Source organism: Halichoerus grypus, chromosome 5 (genome assembly GCF_964656455.1).
Source record: "Halichoerus grypus chromosome 5, mHalGry1.hap1.1, whole genome shotgun sequence".
In the NCBI taxonomy this organism is placed as follows: Eukaryota; Metazoa; Chordata; class Mammalia; order Carnivora; family Phocidae; genus Halichoerus; species Halichoerus grypus.
The window spans coordinates 73095343-73116756 of NC_135716.1; the positions used below are offsets into that span (position 1 = coordinate 73095343).

At 36.6% G+C, this 21414-nt stretch overlaps 1 protein-coding gene and 1 non-coding gene across 2 annotated transcripts; both read left to right on the forward strand.

Moving 5' to 3' along the window:
* Positions 1–19120: 19120 nt before the first annotated feature.
* On the forward strand, positions 19121–20539 carry RPS20 (ribosomal protein S20). The gene is made up of 4 exons (XM_036106087.2): positions 19121–19314; positions 19524–19623; positions 19932–20005; positions 20326–20539. The coding sequence occupies exons 1-4, from the start codon at positions 19312–19314 to the stop codon at positions 20506–20508; spliced, it is 360 nt and encodes a 119-aa protein (XP_035961980.1). The 5' UTR covers positions 19121–19311; the 3' UTR covers positions 20509–20539.
* LOC118544313 (small nucleolar RNA U54) lies at positions 19799–19865 on the forward strand. Its single transcript, XR_004921520.1, has one exon. It is a non-coding gene; the product is annotated as a small nucleolar RNA U54 (small nucleolar RNA).
* Positions 20540–21414: the final 875 nt, after the last annotated feature.

Genomic DNA, 21414 nt, shown 5'->3' on the forward strand with positions numbered 1-21414 from the left:
TAATGGTCCATCCACATGTACAGAGTTACCAGTCAGGTTTTTGGTACCCTACTATTAAATAGGAGCAGATAGTTCAACTTATTATTTTTTTTTGAAGCTCAGCTTATTTTTAAAGAAAGTCTTGAATATGAAAGAGTAAGATCAAAAACCCTTAACTATCCTCAAAGACATATATATAAAGGGAGCTATTAGCAACATGAAAAAAATAGGGTTTTATTTAAAAAAAAAAACTGGAAAATAGTAAAGAGCTCTTGGAAGTTAAAGCAATGATAACATAAATGAAAAATTCATTAGAAAAATTGATACACAAAGATAAGTAAATCTTTCAGAAAATAGAGAAAAACATTAAAAATAGAAAGACAAGACAATGGAGGGTCAGTCTGGAAAGTCTAATATCCAAATAATAGACGTTCCAAGAAGAGAAAATGGAAAACAGGAGAAGATTATTGACAATTTAGGAAACAAAAGTTTCCAGACCGAAAAGATGCAGGATTGATTGCCCAGACAATAAATGAAAACAAACTACATGAAGGCATATTACCGTAAAATTTTAGAACAGTAGGGACAATGAGAAAGTCCTAAAAGCTTCTCCTCACAAAAAATCACATACAAAAGGTAAGGGTCCTAAAAGGCAATTGAGGCTGCCACCTCCAAACTTCTGAGGGAAAACCATTTCCAACTTAGAATTCTATACCCAGCCAAACTATCGAGTGAATATGCATCTGACTGAAATCCTTTCCAAGCATGGGAAACTACTTGAGGAGGTATTCCACCAAAGCAAAAGTATAAACCAAAAAAAAAAAAAAAAAGAAAAAGAAAAAGAAGAAGAAAATATGGGATCCAAGAAATAGTTACAGCTCAATAGAGAGACAAAGGGAATCTCCAAAGATGGTGGTGACTGAAGATCACAAGCTATCCATCATGCAGTAATGCAGATTACAGCAGATCTGAAGACTCAAGATGAAACTAATGAATATCTGTGTTTGAGTACATTGAAAGAACATTTCCGTAATTTGAGGAGAGTTTGGGGTTAACTGATGAGTACAGAGAAAACAAAGCAAATGAAACAAAAAATTAACTTCAGGGGACACAAATAGTTGGGCAATACAAGAAAAGCAAATATGGCATAACAAATGGTTCAATTCAAAATAGCCTTATGTAGCTATAATAATGCAACATTGTATGTCAATCTAACCAAAGTTATAAATAAGGTTATAATGACAAAGTATGAAACAATATAACAATGAAGGAAAGACCAATGGAGGGGAATTTTGACCATAGGTACTGGAGATAGGAGTGGGGAAAAAACTAAATCCTGATCTTCTGCAGACAGAAGTCAATAGGTAATTCCTAAAACTAAGGGAAAAAAAATCAAGAAATGTCCACATAAGTACATTACTTCCAGGGACCAGACACACATACCAAAACCAACAGCAAAAGGGAGTGGGAAATGGTTGCAAGACTCCAAGAGTTGGTGTGGCATTCTAGAGGCCTTTTAAAAAATATTTTGCAATAATCCCAGTGCAACCGTTTGACTCTTTAACTGATGTTCATGTATAACTGATGAAAAGTAAAACTAAATTTGAGAAAGAAAAAGAAAATAAGTCTGTGGGTGTGTCTCAGGGAAAGGTGGATGATAGGGAAATACTTTAATGTGCTTTTTCTATGAAATGAATTTTAAGAAAAAAAATCAAAGTAACTAAGCTAAATATTCTCTTTGACACTTTGATACATGTGAATCAACTCACTATGTGAAATCCATACTTTCTTTATAATAGCATGATGAAATAGTACAGGCTCCCTCAAAAGGGGAAAAGCCTAAAAGAAGGAACAAGCCACCCATTCAGCTAAGGAAAGCAGAAGCAGCAGACTAAAGTAAAGCAAGACAGCTTCCTGAACACTGCTGAATAGGGCATCAAATTACAAAGAGGGAAAACCTAAAGGTCTATGGAATAATAGAGTACAGCCAGAAGAAATTTAAAGGGAAAGGAGAGAAAAACTTGACAGAATAATGGCAGCCAATGCCAGAAGCAAGTCCCTTTACAGAGGAGTCAAGTTACAGAATTTCCCTGACTTCAGAACTGGAAGTAGATTTTCCCCCTTTCAGGAACAGTGAATCATATTAGAACACACTGTGCAGTCAGTCTGACCAAACATTTGTCAAACATTGAGTAATCTTTACTGAAGTCCTTAAGAAATTGTGATTCTGCCACAATCTGAAGAATAAACCATTAGGAAAAAAAGACAAGAAAATAAGCTGTTTTCTCCCCTATTTCTCAAACGAATGTCATGGCAGGGTCACGCTAGTCTACTATATATAGGTAGATCATATAACTCATTAATTGTCTACTGAAGTGTATCTTTCCATAATTATTTCAGAATTTCCTGCTAGTAACTTGAGCTAGAATTACCCATCACAAGGACAATTCTGTCTCTGTGATAGAGTCTACTGAATTCAGGTTTGAGTATGTAATTCATGGATTGTTCAGGATCTGTCTTCTGGGTTTCTTGCTGTCCATATTTTGGCCATTCTGGCACTCCTTAGCACCTTGACTAGGGTGTAAGAGAGAAAATGATGGAGAGACATTCAACAGTTTATTTTTCTAACAGGTGTGTTATCCAGTATTAGCTTTATTTGGATTTGAGAACTACTTTTAGATTTCATTTATTTGTATCCTCTCCACCTCCTTATTTTACAGATTCCTCCTTAGGCAATAAAAATTCGATTTTAAAGAGGTTTTTTTTTTTTTTTTTTTTTTTTTAACTCTTCAGTGAGATCCCAGAGTCAGACCTATAGTTGGAACTCACAACTGCAGGCATCGGTGAGGGCCAGACTAGGATTTTGTTTGTACAAAGCCTCAAAGATTTCATGGAAGAGATCACTAAGAAGTTGGGGCTAATAGCTGGCCCCCACCCACAATCCCTGCACCTCTCCCTATCAAAAAGATAAAAAGACAACCCGGAAATAATGGCATCTCCTTGACTGAGGAGGAGTTTGTTCAAATGGAAAAGAAATTTACTCTGAAAAGAGTATCAGGGCAAGTAGGTTAGGCTACCTTCGGGACTGAGAAAGAAGATCTTTTGAGGTGTCTTCCAGGAAAAATTACCAGTGGGGAGGGTGGATGGTTGTATGAACAATTGAAATCAGAACAATTAAAATAAAAAGAGGCGCCAGGGGGCGCTGCTGGCTAACAGCTGGGGTAGCCTTTTCCCTGCTTCTGAGAAGGTAGACGTCCGCAAGGGACGACAAAGGCAGCAGCCCCTGGGGAACTGTCATGATACCAGCAAGGGGACGAGCACTTGGTGTCTCTGAGCAGAGAGAAGGATGGGGGACCCATCTTTCCCGACTGTAGCTTGGCTGCTGCAGCCAGAGGAAACAGAGGCCGTGTTTAGTGAGTCTTCTGTCTGGGAAAGTGGAGGAAACCAGAGTGAAAAAGTCATGCTTCCTGTTTTCAAGGAGCTTTTAGCCTACCACCGATGGCCTTCCTAAAACTATATGTTTTTTTTAAATAAATACTTTACATACCACACACTAAAATCATTTCCAGATGGATTAGAGAGCATCTGTAAGACTGGAGGAAGACAGAATTGAATAGTTAATACAAATTCGAAGGAGGAAGCGATTTCTAAACTTTTCTACAAGCAAGTGTAAGAACTATAGAGATTGCCACATTTAATTCCATAAAAATGATAACTTCTGGATATTAAAATAAAATAAGTAAAATGAAGACAATGAGCTGAGAAAAATATTTGGTCAAAATGTGACTGACAACAGGTTAATCCTTTTTCTATAACAAACACATACAAATAAAAATGAAATATCACCATGCTCTAATAGAGAAATGTACAAATCTTGAAAAATCGATTCACAGAAAAGAAAACACATTTAGGAGACAAATACGAAAAATAGGAAAATGTTAATCTCACAAGTCCTTGAAGAAATGCAAATTGAAAATAGGGTGTTTTAAAAATAGACAATGCACAAAATTCTTAATGCTAATGAAGTTGCGGTAAAACAGAATCTTCCATATGTTGCTGGTGACAGTAGAGATTACTGAAAGTTTTTGAAAATTGAAATTTTTTGGAAAGCCCTTACAGTTTGGCAACAAACATCGAGAGCCTCAAAAATATTTTTATTCACTGACTCAGTAATTATGCTTCTGGAACTCCATCCTAGGAAATGCTACAAAATAAGTATTTTAATTAACAAAATGTTCACTAAGAGCCATTTATTTGGAGCAAAATTTGAAACAAGATAAATGTCCAAAATGGTTAAATAAATTACAATACAATAGTTAATTGAAAAATGTTATGGTGATTATAGCAACACAGAAATGGTTATACTACATTGTTAAGTGAATGGGGCAAGATACAAAATTATCAGTTTGGTTATAACTTTTTTAAATAAACAAATCATTTTCGAAACGTAGAAAAAGAAAGAAGTTTTTGTTTGTCTGGGGCTGGTTGTCTGGGGAACTGTGGATGTCTCTTTTTATTTTTTTCTTATTTTCCAGTTTCTAAATATTCTTTATAATGTAAATACTTACTTAAAAATAAATGGCCACCAAATCACTTGCATTTGTATACATTAACAATGAACAATATGGAAAGGGAATTAAGAAAATATTCCAATTTACAATAGTATCAAAAAGAAAAAAATAGTTAGGAATAAATCTAACCAAGGAGGTGAAAGAGTTATACCCTGAAAATGACAAAATACTGCTGAAAGAAATTAAGGAATAAGTAAGTGGAAAGACATCTTATGTTCATTAATCAGAAGACTTTAATATTTTTTAAGAATGTCCATACTACCCAAAGCAATCTACAAATTCAACACAATCCCTATCAAAATCCCAATGCCAATTTTCAGAAATAGAAAAATTCACCCTAAAATTCATATGGAATTTCAAGGGACCCCAAATAACCCAAACCATTTTGATTAAAGCAGAACAAAGTTGAAGGCCTCACAACTTCCTGATTCAAAATGTATTACAAAGCCACAATAATCCACAGTGTGCTAATGGCATAGACAGACAAACAGACCAATAGAATAAAATAGAGAGCCCAGAAATAAACCCTCACATATACGGCCAAATGATCTTTGACAAGAGTGCCAAGACCACTCGATAAGAAAAGAACAATCTCTTCAACAAATGGTTCTGAGCAAACTTGATATGCAAAAGAATGAAGTTAGACTCTTATCTTACTCTTATGCAAATATTAACTCAAAATGGATTAAGGACCTAAACATAAGACCTAGAACTATAAAACAAGGAGGAGAAAAGCTTCATGATATTGGACTTGGCAATGATTTCTTGGATATGACACCAAAGGCACAGGCAACAAAAGTAAAAATGGACAAATGAAACTACAGCAAACTTAAAAACATTTGTACATCAAAGGAAACAGTGAAAAGACAACCTACGGAATGGGAGAAAATCCTTACAAATCATATATCTGACAATGGGTTAACATGCTGAATATGTAACAAACTCATACAACTCAATGACTAAAATCAAATAACCTGATTTAAACATGGACAAAGGGCTTAAATAGACATTTCCTCCGAAGAAGACATACAGATGGCATATGAAAAGCTGTTCAACACCACTAATCATCAGAGAAATGCAAATCAAAATCAAAATGAGATATTGCCTAACACCAATTAGGATGGCTATTATCAAAAAATTAAATTAACAAAATAACAAAAGTTGAGGATGTGGAGAAATTAGAACCCTTGTGCACTGCTGGTAGGATTGCAAAATGGTGCAGGCTCTATGGAAAACAGTATGGAGGATCCTCAAAATTTTAGAAGTAGAAGTACCCTACAATCCAGCAATCCCAATTCTGGGTATATGTCCAAAAGAATTGAAAGGAGGGTCTCAAACCACAACCATGTTCATTGCAGCATTAGTCACAATAGCCAAGAGGTGGAAACAGCCCCAAAGTCCATAAACAGATGAATGGATAAATATGTAAATAAAATGTGGTATTTATGCAGTGGAATATTATTCATTATCCTTAAAAAGGAAGGAAATCTGGCAATATGCTACGACAATGATGAAGTTTAAGAACATTATGTTAAGTGAAGCAGCCAGTCATAAAAAGATGAATACCGTACAATTCCATGTGCATGAGATACCTCAAATTGTCAAATTCATAGAAACAGAAATTAGAATGTGCTTAACAGGGGCTGGGAAAGGAGGAAAAGAGGACTTGTTAGTAAGTACAGAGTTTAAAATTTTCAAGATGAAAAAGTTCTGGAGATCCTTTCCTAACAATGTGAATACACATAACACTACTGAACTGTACACGTAATGCTTTAAGTGGTAAATTTTATGTTTTTTATCACAATAAAAAATTAAGAAGTCAAAAAATATAATAAAACGAAATAAGTGGCTTATGTACCTACATGCTTCCATTTAAAGTAAAAGTTTTTCAAAGAGTAGTTCCCACTTCAAACCACACTGTCTTGAAACATCTCATATCAAGGTCACTCCACGGCTTCCACTTTGTGAAATCGATGATCCATTCTCTATCTTGTTTTTTTAAAAACAGCCTTATTAAGATATAATTCACATATGCAATTCACCTATTTAAAGTACACAATTAAATGGTTTTGAGTATATTCACTGTTGTACAACCATCATCATAATTGATGCAAGAATATTTTCATCATCCCCAGAAAATCTCTGTACCCATTAGCAGTCACTCCACTTTCCTTCCCCTCCCAGCCCTTAGGTGAACACTAATCTACTTTCTCTCTCTACAAACTTGCTTAGTCTTGACATTTCATGTAAGTAGAATCATATATGACGTGGTCTTTTTGACTGGGTTCTTTCACTTAGCCTCATGTCTTCAAGATTAATTCCTTTGTAATATGTAGCGGTACTTAATTCCATTTTATTGCCAAATAACATCATATATATTATATATATACTACTCTATATTATATTAAAATAACATAGTACACACACACACCATTTTATGTATCTGTTCATCAGTTGTTTCCACTCATTGGCTCTTATGAATAATCCTGCTATGGACATTCACATGCAAGTTTTTGCATGGATACGTTTTCATTTATCTAGGATATATATCTAGAAGTGTAATTGCTAAGTCAGATAACCTTTTGAGGAACTAACTGTCCTCCAAAGCAGCTGAACCATTTCACATTCCTACCAGCAGTGTAAGAGGTCTCCCAATTTCTCCACATCTTCACCAATGCTTGTTATCAACTGTCTTAATTCTTATGTCTTCATTTCATTGATGGCTAATTATGTTGAGCATCTTTTTATATTTTTATTGGCCATTTGTATATCTTCAAGAAGATATTCTTGGCTCAACTTTCAATTGGGTTATTTGTCTTGTATTACTGAATTGTAAGAGTTCTTTATATATTCTATACATACATCCCTTATCAGATATATGATTTGCAAATATTTTCTCACATTATATAGGTTATCTTTTCACTTTCTGATAGTGTCCTTTGCTGTACAAGAGTGTTTAATTTTGGGGGCGCCTGGGTGGCTCAGTCGTTAAGCGTCTGCCTTCGGCTCAGGTCGTGATCCCAGGGTCCTGGGATCGAGCCCCACATCGGGCTCCCTGCTCCAGGGGAGGCCTGCTTCTCCCTCTCCCACTCCCCCTGCTTGTGTTCCCTCTCTCGCTGTGTCTCTCTCTGTCAAATAAATAAAATCTTTAAAAAAAAATAAAAATAAATAAATAAAAAAAAAGAGTGTTTAATTTTGATGAAGTCTAATTTATCTCTTTTTCTCTTGTTGAATGTGCTTTTGCTGTTATAGTTCTGAAAACAACATCAAATCCAGGGTCACAAAGATTTATGTTTTCTTCTAAGAGTTTTAAAGTTTTATCTCTTACATTTTGGCCTTAGATACATTTTGAATTAATTTTTGCATATGGGTGAGTAGGGGTCCAATTTCATTCTTTTGCCTATGAGTACCCAGTTGTCCCCACACCATTTGTCAAAAGACTATTCCTTCTCCCCATTGAATTATCTTGGCACCCTTTTCAAACATCAATTGTCTATAATGTGAAAGCTTATTTCCAGATTCTCAATTCTATTCCATTGGGTTAAATGTCAGTCCTTATGCCAGTACTACACTGTCTTGATTACTATAGCTTGTAGCAAGTTTTTAAATCAAGAAGTGTGAGTCCCCCAACTTTGTTTTGCTTTTTCAAGATTGTTTTCAAATTTCCATGTGAGTGTCAGGATCAGCTTGACAATTTCTGCAAAGAAGCCAACTGTAATTTTAATAGTGATTGCATTGATTTTGTATATTGATTTGAGAAGTATTGATGTCTTGACAATAGTAAGTATTCCAACTCATGAACATGAGATGTATTTATACTTACTTAGGTCTTCTTTATTTTCCTTCAACAATGTTTTATAATTTTCAGATTATAAATTTTTGACTTCTTTTGTTAAATTTATCCCAAAGTATTTTATCTTTTTGATACTATTAGAAATGGAATCTTTTTTTAAAATTTCATTTTGGATTGTTTATTGCTTCAGTTTAGAAATACAGTTAATTTTCATATATTATTCTTGTATCCTGCAATCTTGCTTGTCTTTCACCATTAGGTAGGATGTGGGTTGTGGGTTTTCCACAGAAGTCCTTTTTTATCATGTTGAGTAAGTTACATCCTAGTCCTAGTTTGTTGAGTGTTTTTATCATTAAGATATGTTGAACTTTGTCATATTTTTCTTCCATGTCTGTTGAAATGATCATGTGGTTTTTTTAGTGATATAATGTAATAAATACATTGATTGATTTTTGGATTCTCTCTCCATTCTTCCAAGCAACATTAACACAGTCTGAGCACTGCTTTTTGAAATACTCTACTTTCTTCTCTTGACTTCATTTTCCTATTTTTCTCTTACTTCACAGACTCCTTTTCCTCAGTCTTATTTCTATTTTTCTCTTACTTCACAGACTCCTTTTCCTCAGCTGAGTGTCCAGGGCTTTGTCCTGAGCCCTCTTCTTTTCTGTTTGCACTCTCCTTGCATGATTTTATCCAGTACCATGATCATCTCCATGCTAATGGCCCCCAATTTATATTTCCAGCCTTGATCTCTTTTTTGAGCTCAGAGCAAGATCCTACTGCCTCCTCCATGTCTTCATTTTCTATTAACAACGCAAACTTAACTTGTTCAAAACAAAGTGATTATTTTCCACTGCTTTCCAAGTCTCCTTTAGCTCAGTTAAGGTTTCCAAAATACACCTATTTGCTAGCCAACAACTAGAAGTTATCTTTTTCTCCTCCATCTTCCAAACCCAATCTAGTCATGTCTACTTCAAAATACATCCCAAATTCAATGACTTCTCATCATCTATATTGTTAAGGCCCAGTCCAAACCACTAATATCTCTTCTCTGGACAACTGTATAAGCTTCCTAATATCTTGCATTCCTATTGTCAATTCTCTATGCATAGGCTGTTGCATAGAGAATTGATGGTCACATCATACCACATCCTTACTTAAAAATTTACATTGCCTTCCCATTCCTTCATAATGAAACATAAACCCCTTGTCATAACCTAAGAGATTCAACATGATCTGGGCCTTGCCTACCTCTCAGACTTCACTTTTCACCCTCCTCCCACATTTACCATGCCTAGACACACCATCTTTCATTCTGTCCTATAATGTGCCAAGCTTCTTCCTGCCTCAAGGAATGGCTAGTTCTTTGTCATCACTCAGAATTCAGCTTAAATGTTTTCTACCTTGAATATTCTATCTTAAGGAGAAAGTCACACCTTACTCGCCAGTCACTCCCTATTCTATACAATTTAACTTTTATTTTCTTTAAAAAAATAAATATGATATGAAACCATTCTTTTTATTTGCTTACCTTTCCAAAAAATAATCCATCCTCATTCATTATGTAATGTAATGAATGTAAGCTCCAGGAGAGAAAATGTGGCCTCAATAGTATCTGCCCTTAAACAGTATCTGACACATAGTAGGTGATCAATTACTATTTATTAAAGAAGTGAATAGGATATGTGAAAGATACAAAAACTATAAAGACAGAGCATCTTTCTTGAAGTAACTTGTAGTTTAGACAAAGAAATGTATATTTACTCATTAAAAGTAGTTCTGACTTTTAGTACATTCAAAACCAGGTGTTTTGTTAGGAGTTGGGAAGACAAAGCTGCCCCTCTATCTTTATCTTAGTTCAGCCCTCATCATTACTTGTTTTAATTTCTAAAATAATCTCAAAATGTTTTTTTAATGAACATTTTCAAACACATACAAAGTAGAGGAACCAGTATAATCAAATTTCAGACTTAACAATTACCACAGCTTTGCCGAATATGCTTCATTTAGTTATTTTTCCTACTTTTTTCTTTGCTGAAGTATCTTAAAGCAAACACGAAAGTCATGTCCTTTCATTCCTATGTCCTTCAGTAAGCATCTCTAAAAATATGAATGTTTTCTTACATAACCATATTGCCATTATCACCTTTAATTAATAATTCCTTACTAATATCTAATAATCTGTCAACAAATTTCCCTAATTGCCTCAAAAATATGTTTTATGATTGTTTTGTTTGAATCAGGATCTAAATAAGGTGTACACATTGTGTTTAGGTGTTCTTTAATCTAGAGAGCCCACTCTCCATTGTTTGTGTATTTTCAGAAACTAGATCAGTTCTTCTGTAGAATGTCTCACATGCCAGATTTCCCTTGTGGCTCCTTGTGGTGTCTCTTTCTACTACCCTTCATATTGTTCGTAAGTGGAATTTAGTTTTAGAGCCTTGACTAAATTCAGGTTCAACTTCTTGAGGAAGAATACTTCCTATATGGTGCTGTGTACTTTACCCCAGGAGAAACACATTACTTTTTCCACCTTTAGAGATGCTAAGATGGATCAACGGGTTCAGTAAATCTCTCCATCCTGAGGTTCCCCCCGACCTTTCTCTCCTGTAATGGTTCCATTACATGTTGCCTGATTCAATTATTTAATTAGGAATTATAAAATGATGCTATCCTAATTTTATCATTTCTATCCTATTTATTATTTGAAGTTCTGTTTGAAAATAGAACTATTTGGCGGAAATACAATATGTATAAGAAAGTCAAAATAAATGTTTAATTTTTGCTCCTAATTTCCGATTTTCACAATAAGGCATTAGCACCTTAGTTACTTACTAGGCATCCAGTGAGTTCTTAGAGTTATTTTTCTCTTTACTGCCTCTATGGTCTTGTTCTTTCTTTCTTTCTCTCTTTCTCTCTCTCTCTCTCTCTCTCTCTCTCACACACACACAGACACACACACACACACACTTGCTTTCTCTTTTTTGGTATCACTGTAAATTTATTATTTTTTATATATTTAATATCTATCAACTCTAGTCATTATTATTTTTATGCTCAAATGGTCACATAACTAACTAATGGAAGCCTCTTCATACTGGCCCTTGTTCTTTTGACATAATCCATTAATCTTCCTTGCTTTGTGACACAAGATGTCCCAAGCACATCTTGTAAATTCCTGCCATATCCAGAATAAGGCATTCCTCCTGGGATGAGCCTGGGATTACTATAGTGGGGAATGGTATTTAGACACCACAACACAGGCATTAGTTGTGTTCATAGTTATTGGATTGTCATTGCCCCTTGGTCTCCTTCATGGATAGTGCCAGGAAATGAGTATTGTTGAAATTAAAAAAAAGTAGTAAACGTATGCAGTTTCCTGTATGTTAATTACACCTCAACAAAGGTGTTAAAAATTAAAAACAAAAATAATGCACATCAGTAGGCTCTATTTCAACCACCATTTTAAGTCTCAACATTGATAAGATAGAAATAAGATAAGATAAAGATAACCATATGGAAAAGTATATAGCACATGGCACACTGCTATACACCATTCACAGTTCAGCAAATGAGTGTTGACAAATTATTTTCCACACAAGATGTCTATAAGAGAGATCAAGAAATCCTAAGTTTGGGGCACCTGGGTGGCTCAGTCGTTAAGCGTCTGCCTTCAGCTCAGGTCATGATCCCTGGGTCCTGGAATTGAGCCCCGCATTGGGCTCCCTGCTCCACGGGGAGCCTGCTTCTCCCTCTCCCACTCCCCCTCCTACTTGCGTTCCCTCTCTCACTTTGTCTCTCTCTGTCAAATAAATAATAAAAATTAAAAATCTAAAAAAAAAAATCCTAAGTTTATTTAAGTGAAACAACTAAGTACATCTGGAAAAAATAATTTAAATTCACCTAATATCTTAGATCAGAAAAATCTCAGAAGGATCAAAGAAATAAAATATACAATGACACCTCAGAAGCATCATTAAAAAGCCATGGGGATTTTTTAAAAAGTTGTGAGAGACAAATCTGACCCCAAATCCAAAGGAATAAAAGTGTAATTAATTTGACAACAAAAAATAAAATATCTGCATGGTAAAAACCATCATTAGCAAAATTAGAAGACAACTGACAAACTGAAACATAGTATCTGCAACTCAGATCACAGATGAAGAGCTAATTTGCTTAACAGAGAGCTCCTACCAAATCTCTGAATAAAAACCAATAACTAACAGAAAACATGGGTATAGGATATGAACAGACTATTCACAGAAAATAAAATACTCTAAATGGCTCTAAAATATATGAATTAGGCTTAATTCACCCAGAGTAAAAAAACACAATTTTAGATGAATGCTAAAAAAGCAGTAAAACTGATAACTTTTACTAAATATTGATCATTTCCTTTTAATAGTCTGTGTGATCAAATTGGAAGTAGACATAAAGTGGTTTTGGTGCCCACTGAGGCATGATGTCTGTTTTGAGGAAAAGCACTTGTGAGATTGAATTGCAAGATGAACCAGCCTCTTTTTTCATCAAACATCATTTTTACTGGAAAAAAAACTTGAAAAACAAACTGTGGTTATGCAGACATGTGTATTTGTTAGATATCTCCTGAGAAATGAACAAAGTGAGCCTGTCACTTGAAGGAAAGCAATTAACAGCCAATTGCCAATGATAAAATTTGAGCTTTCAAGCAAAAATTAGGACTTTGGAAAACTTGTACCTGCCACTATGGACTTCACACCTTCCTAATACTTAAAGGACTTTTCTGACAACATGAGTAATGATGTCAAGAAATATAATTTTTAAAATATTATATAGTAAAATGTTATGTAATAAAATATGTCAACATTTAGAAGATCTGTGTAAGTCCGTGAATCTATATTTTCCAAGTGACCAACGCATGATGTTTCAAAATCATGCAAGAGTAGGGGTAAAAGAGCTATTCAAAGTATAAGAGAGACAAACAGATTTTATTATAAGAGAGTACAAAAAGGCCACTGATATGGTTTCAGAGTCTTATTGTACCTAATCTTTACGAGACTCCCACTTAGCCAGTGTGAGTGCATCCAAGAAGAATATCCACAAATATCTGAATAGGTTATTAAAATCAACTTCTAATCTGTGCTCACACAGAATTTCTACACATAATTCAACCATAGCAACATATTGTGACAGACTAAATGCAGAAGCAGATATGAAAATTGAGTTTTCTTCTATTAAGTCAGATATTAAAGAGATTTGCAAAAATATAAAAACAATGAAAATAGCTATTTTTCATAAAATATATTAACAATGAATAAGTTTGTTATTATTTTTAAATAAATTAACAAATGTTTTTAGATGTCCACATTTTTAGCCTCTAATATAGCAAATACCAATAGACATAGGGCCACAATAATTTTTAAGCATATAAAGAGTTACTAAGAATGAAAACTTTGAGAATCACTGTTCTAAAAAATTGCTAAAATTGACCCCAGAACAGAGATATCAAGACAAATTAATTACAACAGAAGAAATGATAGTTTATAGTTACCTCTCAATAAAACATGCATTCTACCAAGTCTAAGAGACACATAACCATACTACTGTATAAACTTTTCACAGCATGAAGGAAAGCTTCCAAATTTGTTTCTTTGATGCCAGCACATTAATACACACACACACACACACACACACACACACACACACACATATCTTAAAAACAATCTAATTTGGGGGCACCTGGGTGGCTCAGTTGGTTAAGCATCTGCCTTCGGCTCAGGTCATGATCCCAGGCTCCTAAGATTGAGCCCCATGTAGGGCTCTCTACTCAGCGGGGAGTCTGCTTCTCCCTCTCCCTTTGTCCCTCCCCCTCTGCTTGCTCTCTCTCACACAAATACAATCTTTAAAAAATATATTTAAAAAAAAATCTCATTTGTAATATGTTTGTCATGAGATTTTTTCCAGAAATGCAAAGAAGTCTCAATATTAAGAAACTTATTCACCATATTAATAGATTTAAAAAATCATATGAACACCTACTTAGTTACTGCAAAGGCATTTGATAAAATTCCAAATTCATTCCAAAATGAAATAGAAAATTTCTAAAAGGAATCATGGGATAATTAAAAAAAATAATCTCAGAACATGAAGGGTCTTTCTTAGCAATCAATTAACTTCTTGATGAGTCCCATCCAGTGGGATATAAACATGGAAAGCTTTTTTCTTCTAATTATTGGTTTCAACGGCATTGTGTCACTCATCTTTTCCCACCCCTTAATTAAAATCTAGGAAAGAGTCAATGACTTTCCGGTAACTTCAGGTTATTAAAACTCAGTCCAACTCAGTTTGAAACCCTAAATGGGTCCAGTTCAAAGCTTTGTCCTTGCTATCACTGGTAGACTTGTGCTTGAGTAAAGAAACTATAACATGTATAATCCAAACTGGAGCACTCCTGAGTGAAAGTTAGCACTAGTAATAGTAACATCTTGGTGGTGTACTGAGGCTATCCTGGCTAAATCGGATGAATGGCCACCTGAGATCAAAGGACTTGAAATGGGGAGAGGGGAGTCTCCTCCGCTATTTCAAGCCTCCTCCCCTGTGGATTCTATACCTAGTTCCCCTGGTGTTGGGGAGCAGGAAGGAGGGACAAAGGAGGCAGAAGCCATCTTGAATGTCTGGCAATATGTTGGTGGTGAAGAGATATTCTTGGATTTGTTTATTTCCATGCAATAGCCTTTCAAGGTGGGAAGATCACATAGTCCAGCACCCTCCTTTTACAATGAGACGACCAAGGCCCATGTAGATGGGATGACTCCTGAGAGGTGGCCATCCTAGCGGCGGACTTAAGCATGTCCTCACAACTCCTGTCAGTGCCCCCTTTGCTGCACTACATCTTCCTCTCCTACACGTGCCCATCAGAGCCAGGACCAGTGCAAGGCCTTGAGAGGTACTCACCTCAGGTGTAATATCTTAAGGGGTGCCAGTGCTGAGGTCTCGTCTGAAAGCTCGACCAAGGAGAGATCTGCTTCCAAAGTCACATGGTTGTTGGTAGAATTTCAGTTCTTTGGGGGCTGTTGGACTGGAAGCTTCCGTTCATGCTGGCTGTTGGCCACAGGCTACCCTCCTTTCCTTGCCTGTGGTCCTCTCCCTTTAGCAGCTCCCAATAGGGCAGCTTGCTTCATCAAAACTAGCAAGGGAGAGAGTCTGGTATAGAACCCTGTTTAATCTATTCATGGAAGTGACATCCCAGAACGTTTGCGAAATTCTAGCATTTAGAGCAAGTCACACATTTCCACATTTAAGAGGAGATTCCACAAGGCCATGAATAACAGGTGGTAGAGATCACTGGGGCCATATTTGAGGCTGTCCACCACACAAGCAATGCAACAGAATTAGTGTGTGGTGAAAGCCATAGGTTCCATAAAGGGAGGCAAATGGTATTTTCTAAAAAGTTGTACCAATTCTAAACAACATGAAAGACACAACCTCGGGGGGCAAAATGATTGGTAGGTAAATCTAACCATGGCTCCCCTGCATGATATCAGGATCACAAAAGTGTGACCACGGGAGTCCTCTGCAGGTTATCTGCTAAAACTAGGAAATGGCACTATGTGACAGAAGTAGACCAATTTTTCAGATGGAATTTCAAGAAATGTTAGAATCTCTAGGCCTGCAGGCCTGGGAATAGGAGAAAGAAAGGGGAGAAAGAAGTACTATGAGGCCTAGTGGATAGGACATTCAGTTTCTACCCCTACAGAGAATTCTGTGAGCTGTTAAATATGCTGTTAAATATGATTGAAAATTACCAACCCAAAGCAAGTTCCATAGGAATCATTCTCAATGAAAAGATCTGTGTCCCTAGTTCTGTTCCATAACTCACTTTCGTGAAATGATTTTAATGAGCAAATAGAGTTAACTGGCATTGAGTATCTACAGAACTTCAAACCGAAACAATGAAAGAGTTAAAAAATAAGGATTCAGTCTTACAATGGACACATATTAGTAGCTCAATAAAATTTCTAACTTCAAATAGTAAAATACAGAGAGCGTTCCTATGCTATGTTATTTCACATAATAGGATTCTATACCTCGTGGGTAAGTACAACTACTAATGATAATGGTAAGAGCTAATATATATTGAGAGACACCACAGTGTAGTGGGTAAGAGTGCAGACTCTGGAGTTAGACTGCAGAGGTTCAAACACCAGCTTTTCCTGTGACCTTGGGCAGGCCACCTAACCTCAGCTTTGTCATGTATAAAATACGAATAACAGCACTTATGTTCCAGGGTTGATGTGAGGATCAAACAAATTGATATTAGTACAGTGCTGGCTACTGTCATGTTCCCAGTACTGTTCTAAGTACTCACCTGTAATCCTTGTAAACCACAAGGAATTGACTCCACATTTCACTCTCCTACCAATAAGACATGGGTAACCACAAGAGAAAGTTTTTAAACTCTTTCTGGTTTTTATCCTTAAATTTCAGACTTTATTCTTAAATTTTAGCACGAAGTTATTTAGATAAAAAAATTCTGCAAATAAAAGTGTCTAAACAGACACTTAAAACATTCCTTTGGAAAATTTGCCTTTATTGTTTTACTAAAAACATGTATACCATGAATTAAGTAGTTTTTAACTTCTGTTAATTTCCTTTTGTGAGTAGTATGATGACACTGTCATTGCAGCGAAAGACCAGTAGATGGCTGTCCACAGAAAGGAACAAATACCTACAGTAAGGAACAAATACCTACAGTGAGAATTTTTATGAGATCATTTAAAAAGACCTACAAAAATCAGTAAAGGAAGGCTATGGATAGATATCTGGAAAACACAGAGTTTGCAATGGTCTTAAGAATATTTTTTTAATTTTAAAATGAAACGGATATTTAATTCATCCTTTTCACAGTAAAATATTCATTACACTGCTGAAGGAAGTATCTATTTGGGTGTAACCTTCCCAAAGGCCAACTTACTTAACAGCAAAGTACTTATAATCTTATAGTCTGCATATCCTTTGATTAAGCCACCAAAGGATACGTATATCTAGTAACTGATCTAAGGCATTAAGGATGGCATACTGTCTTTGCTTCTTTTGGATAAATTGTTAATTTTACTTTTTCCCCAATATCTTATGTTATGTTAGAACATTACTTTCTTAATGAAAATGTGGGGCCCACAGGAGCAGTTAACTTTCAAAAGAAAAATACAACAAAATGTCTCAACTAAACATAAATTTGAAAATAGTGATGCTTTCATTACATTTTTCTATTATCTCAACCAGCTGTTTCCTTAGTTCTAGTCACATCAACAATTTTTCCCATACATGCTGGGCCACATTTAGCCTTTTTCTATACTGAAATTCTTTTCTAAGGTCAAGGAAGTTAATTTGTTCACCATTTTCTCAAGTACTTGAAGGGGAAAGGAAACCTAAGAATAGCTGTACCAGATTTGTTCCTAAAAAAAAAATCACAAACACACTTCTCAAGCATTCCTACTGGTAGCCATAGCAATAAGTTAAAGCCCTAAGTTATGAAGTCTCATTTAGGTTATAGCTAGTAAACTAAGAATGCAGGTTTTCAGATTTTTTGCTGCAAATTCTACTAATTACTAATATGTTTTTTACAGCCGGATGACACTATAGAATAACTGAACTAGAAATATACAAACTTTAATATTTAAATTAATTGGTAAATGGCAGAAAAATCTACTATACATATTTTTGTGAGCCAAAGAAAGCCAGCTATTAGCTATGCCCAATTATCACCAAACAAACAAGTTCATGCTATTATTTGATAAAAGTTTTAAGTATAATTTCCCTTCAAAGAACAGAAGAGAAAGGCTCAAGACGGAGCCCTAATGGGAGGGGTCAGAGGTCTGTCCTTCACCAGTTCTGTGTGTCTGAGCAAATTAACTCTTCTGCACTCAGCAGTTCACCTGTAAAATCATGAGGTTATTTACTCTTCCTTCTGCCCTGTACCAAAACCGGTCTTACCTATTTCGTTCTACTTAACCACTCTGTCATCTTTAAGTATATGTGTCCCTATGCTCTCTCTCCTGGCTACCCAAGTCAGTTGACCGCTCTTGGTTTTTCCACTGTCCTTTGTCCCATACACTCAGTATTAGGGAGATCTTGAAGGGTCTTATCCGATATTAGGTTATCCGAACAGAGGGGAAATAACATGTTTTAGAGTTAGGGAGACGTCCTGGGTCTCCAGGATGGGCCTCCGGATGCACAGGATAATCCTGGCAGCCAGGCATTTTTGCCCTCACTTTCCCGGAGGGAAAGAACCCAAGTTCAGGTGCTTTCTAGAAACGGATCAGATGCATCCGCCGCTTTGGGAAGCCAGAAGGCGAAATATCACGAAAATGTATTTCAGGCTATGAAAAGGGTTTAAAACAACACGCCCAGGTTGTCAGTCATTTTTCCTAATATCCACGTGAGTTAAACTCAGAAAAGTTACCCACCTGCTCAGAGAACGAGTGATTCGGTTTGTATAGGAAGCAACATTTGCACTGTAAAAACCACTGGAGTCTTTGCAGAGGCCAGGGGTAGGTGCACCAGGAAGAGGAGTTTCTCAGGTTTTAGGTCATAGTCTCCCTGTCATCTCTTGCAGGTGTGGCCAGAGGACCGCTGTAACCGCTCTGGCGGGGACGCCACCTCGAGGGGCTCTAACTCCTCCCGGCCGAAAGGGGGCACCCACAGCCACGTCTCTCCCGCCAACTCCACGGGAGCTCCAGCCCCGGCTCGCGCAGCCGCCTCCGGAGCCCTCAGGGCAATTCCTCTTCCGGGGCAGCGCGAAGGCGCGTGCGGGACCCGGATGCAGACGGGAGCGCAGCTATATAAGCGCCACGCAGGCCTCACGCCTTTCTCTTTGAGGAAGACGCGGTCGCAGCTACAGCGGAGGTTTGGTCACCCCGCTCCTGCTCCTGACTCACCGCTGTTCGCTCTCACCGAGGAACAAGTCGGTCAGGAAGCCGCGCCGCAGCCATGGTGAGGCGGGGCCCGGTGCCGCGTGGTTGGGGACGCGGAGGGACACGGTCCCTTCTGGGGACGGATCCCGGGATGGGAGGAAGCGGTGGGAGTACGAGTCTCACTTAGTAAAGAGGGGTCGTGAAGTGGTGGAGGAGCCTAGGAAGTCTTTTCGTTAAGGTCGTTTCCAGGCTTCTAAAAGAAACCTGTCTCCATTTGTGTAATAATAGGCTTTTAAAGACACCGGAAAGACACCTGTGGAACCGGAGGTGGCGATTCACCGAATCAGAATTACTCTCACCAGCCGCAACGTAAAATCTTTGGAAAAGGGTCAGTACGGTATTTTCAGAGTGAGACCTTTGGGCAAAAAAAAAAAAAAAAAATGTATTTGGCTTTGTTTCTGTACAAGATTGACTCAGAAGTCAAGTGACAAGTCGCTTAACTTAAAAAAGGCAAAGGAAGAATGATCTGTGCTTAACTGTTAGTGTGTTTTTTAAATCGTTGTTGGCGATGAGGAGACAATTACTGTGTTGAATGATGATGATAGTTTTATACGCTATTCTGAGCCAGCATCAGTTAAAATTCTGACGCCGACGTTTGTTTTGAACGAACTGAAAGATGCTTTTATTTTTCTGTAGTATGTGCTGACTTGATCAGAGGCGCAAAGGAAAAGAATCTCAAAGTGAAAGGACCAGTTCGGATGCCTACCAAGGTGAAAAAAATCAGGGGCAGGGGAAAAAACAAAGCGAAAGAAAAATTAATGGTAGAATTTGGTTCATGTTAAGTACCTAATTTTCGTAGATAACTGTTAAAAGTCTTTGCTGCTCTTTTTCTTGGGTGGGGTATGGTGTTTTCATAAGGGCACTGCCCTGGCTGAGAAAAAAATGGACTTGCCATTGTAAATTGATGGTGATTTACGTAAAAGGGAAAGATGCTCTGGGAAGTATTCAAAATAAGAGTAAAGGTTTTGCAGGTGTCCTAGGGATAAGCATAAAACCATAAATGCTTGGTTTCCTTTGTCTTTTGTTGCAGACTCTGAGAATCACTACAAGAAAAACTCCTTGTGGTGAAGGTTCTAAGACCTGGGATCGTTTTCAGATGAGGATCCACAAGCGACTCATTGATTTGCACAGTCCTTCTGAGATTGTTAAGCAGATTACTTCCATCAGTATTGAGCCAGGAGTTGAGGTTGAAGTCACCATTGCAGATGCTTAAATCAACCTTTTTAATAAATTGATTATCAGTTGTTAAATCTTGTTGACTTTCATTCTTAATAGCCATGTATTTTAGGAATACAGAGTTGTGCTACGGAATTTCATCCACCTTTGGAGTAGTCAAAATTAGACTAATATCCTAGGGGTGGGTGGTCTATCCTCTTCTCATTGTATCTCAGAGGCCACTAAAGCAGTTGACACTTGACATCACTTGAAAATGAATTGTATTAACTAAATACATGGAGACCTTAGCATTGAGAATATATACAGTGTGGCGGTTCATAACTGGCTGCATATTAGAGCTTTTGCAAAACACACCTGGGTTTTACCCCCCAAAATTCTGATTTTAAGTGGATACAGGGTGCTTCTTTTGTGGGCAGGTAACTAACATTGGAAATAATAAGTTCTGCCAATTAATACATCCTTCCTCTTGACATTAGGCTAGAGTAAACTTTGTAAATTCTTTAAGTATTTTGGAAATACTGGCCTTTATATTAAGCAGTTTTGCAGAGAAATGTTTTAATTATGTTAACATTTAGGTTATATCTATAGAACTATTTTATATACAGTCCTTGGTATTTTAATGTGGAGCTATACTAACATGTAGTATATATATAAATGTTTAATACATTATGTCAACTTAGAGAAAAGCACGTCATGGGAGTAGAGCAAATTTATTTAGGGAAACTCCTATTGGCACAATAATGGATAACATTGTTTAGCTACTAGACTCTATGCTTTACTTTTTTTTAAAAATTTTTTATTGTTAATCACCATACATCATTAGTTTTTGATGTAGTGTTCCATGATTCATTGTGTATAACACCCAGTGCTCCATGCAGAACGTGCCCTCTTTAATACCCATCACCAGGCTAACCCATCCTCCCACCCCCCCCAGAACCCTCAG

Bases quoted from the DNA above. Each gene is read 5' to 3' on its own strand.
- RPS20 (XM_036106087.2), top strand. The intron at 19,624-19,931 runs GTCAGTACGGTA...ATTTTTCTGTAG, and splicing joins CGTAAAATCTTTGGAAAAGG to TATGTGCTGACTTGATCAGA. The intron at 20,006-20,325 runs GTGAAAAAAATC...CTTTTGTTGCAG, and splicing joins CAGTTCGGATGCCTACCAAG to ACTCTGAGAATCACTACAAG.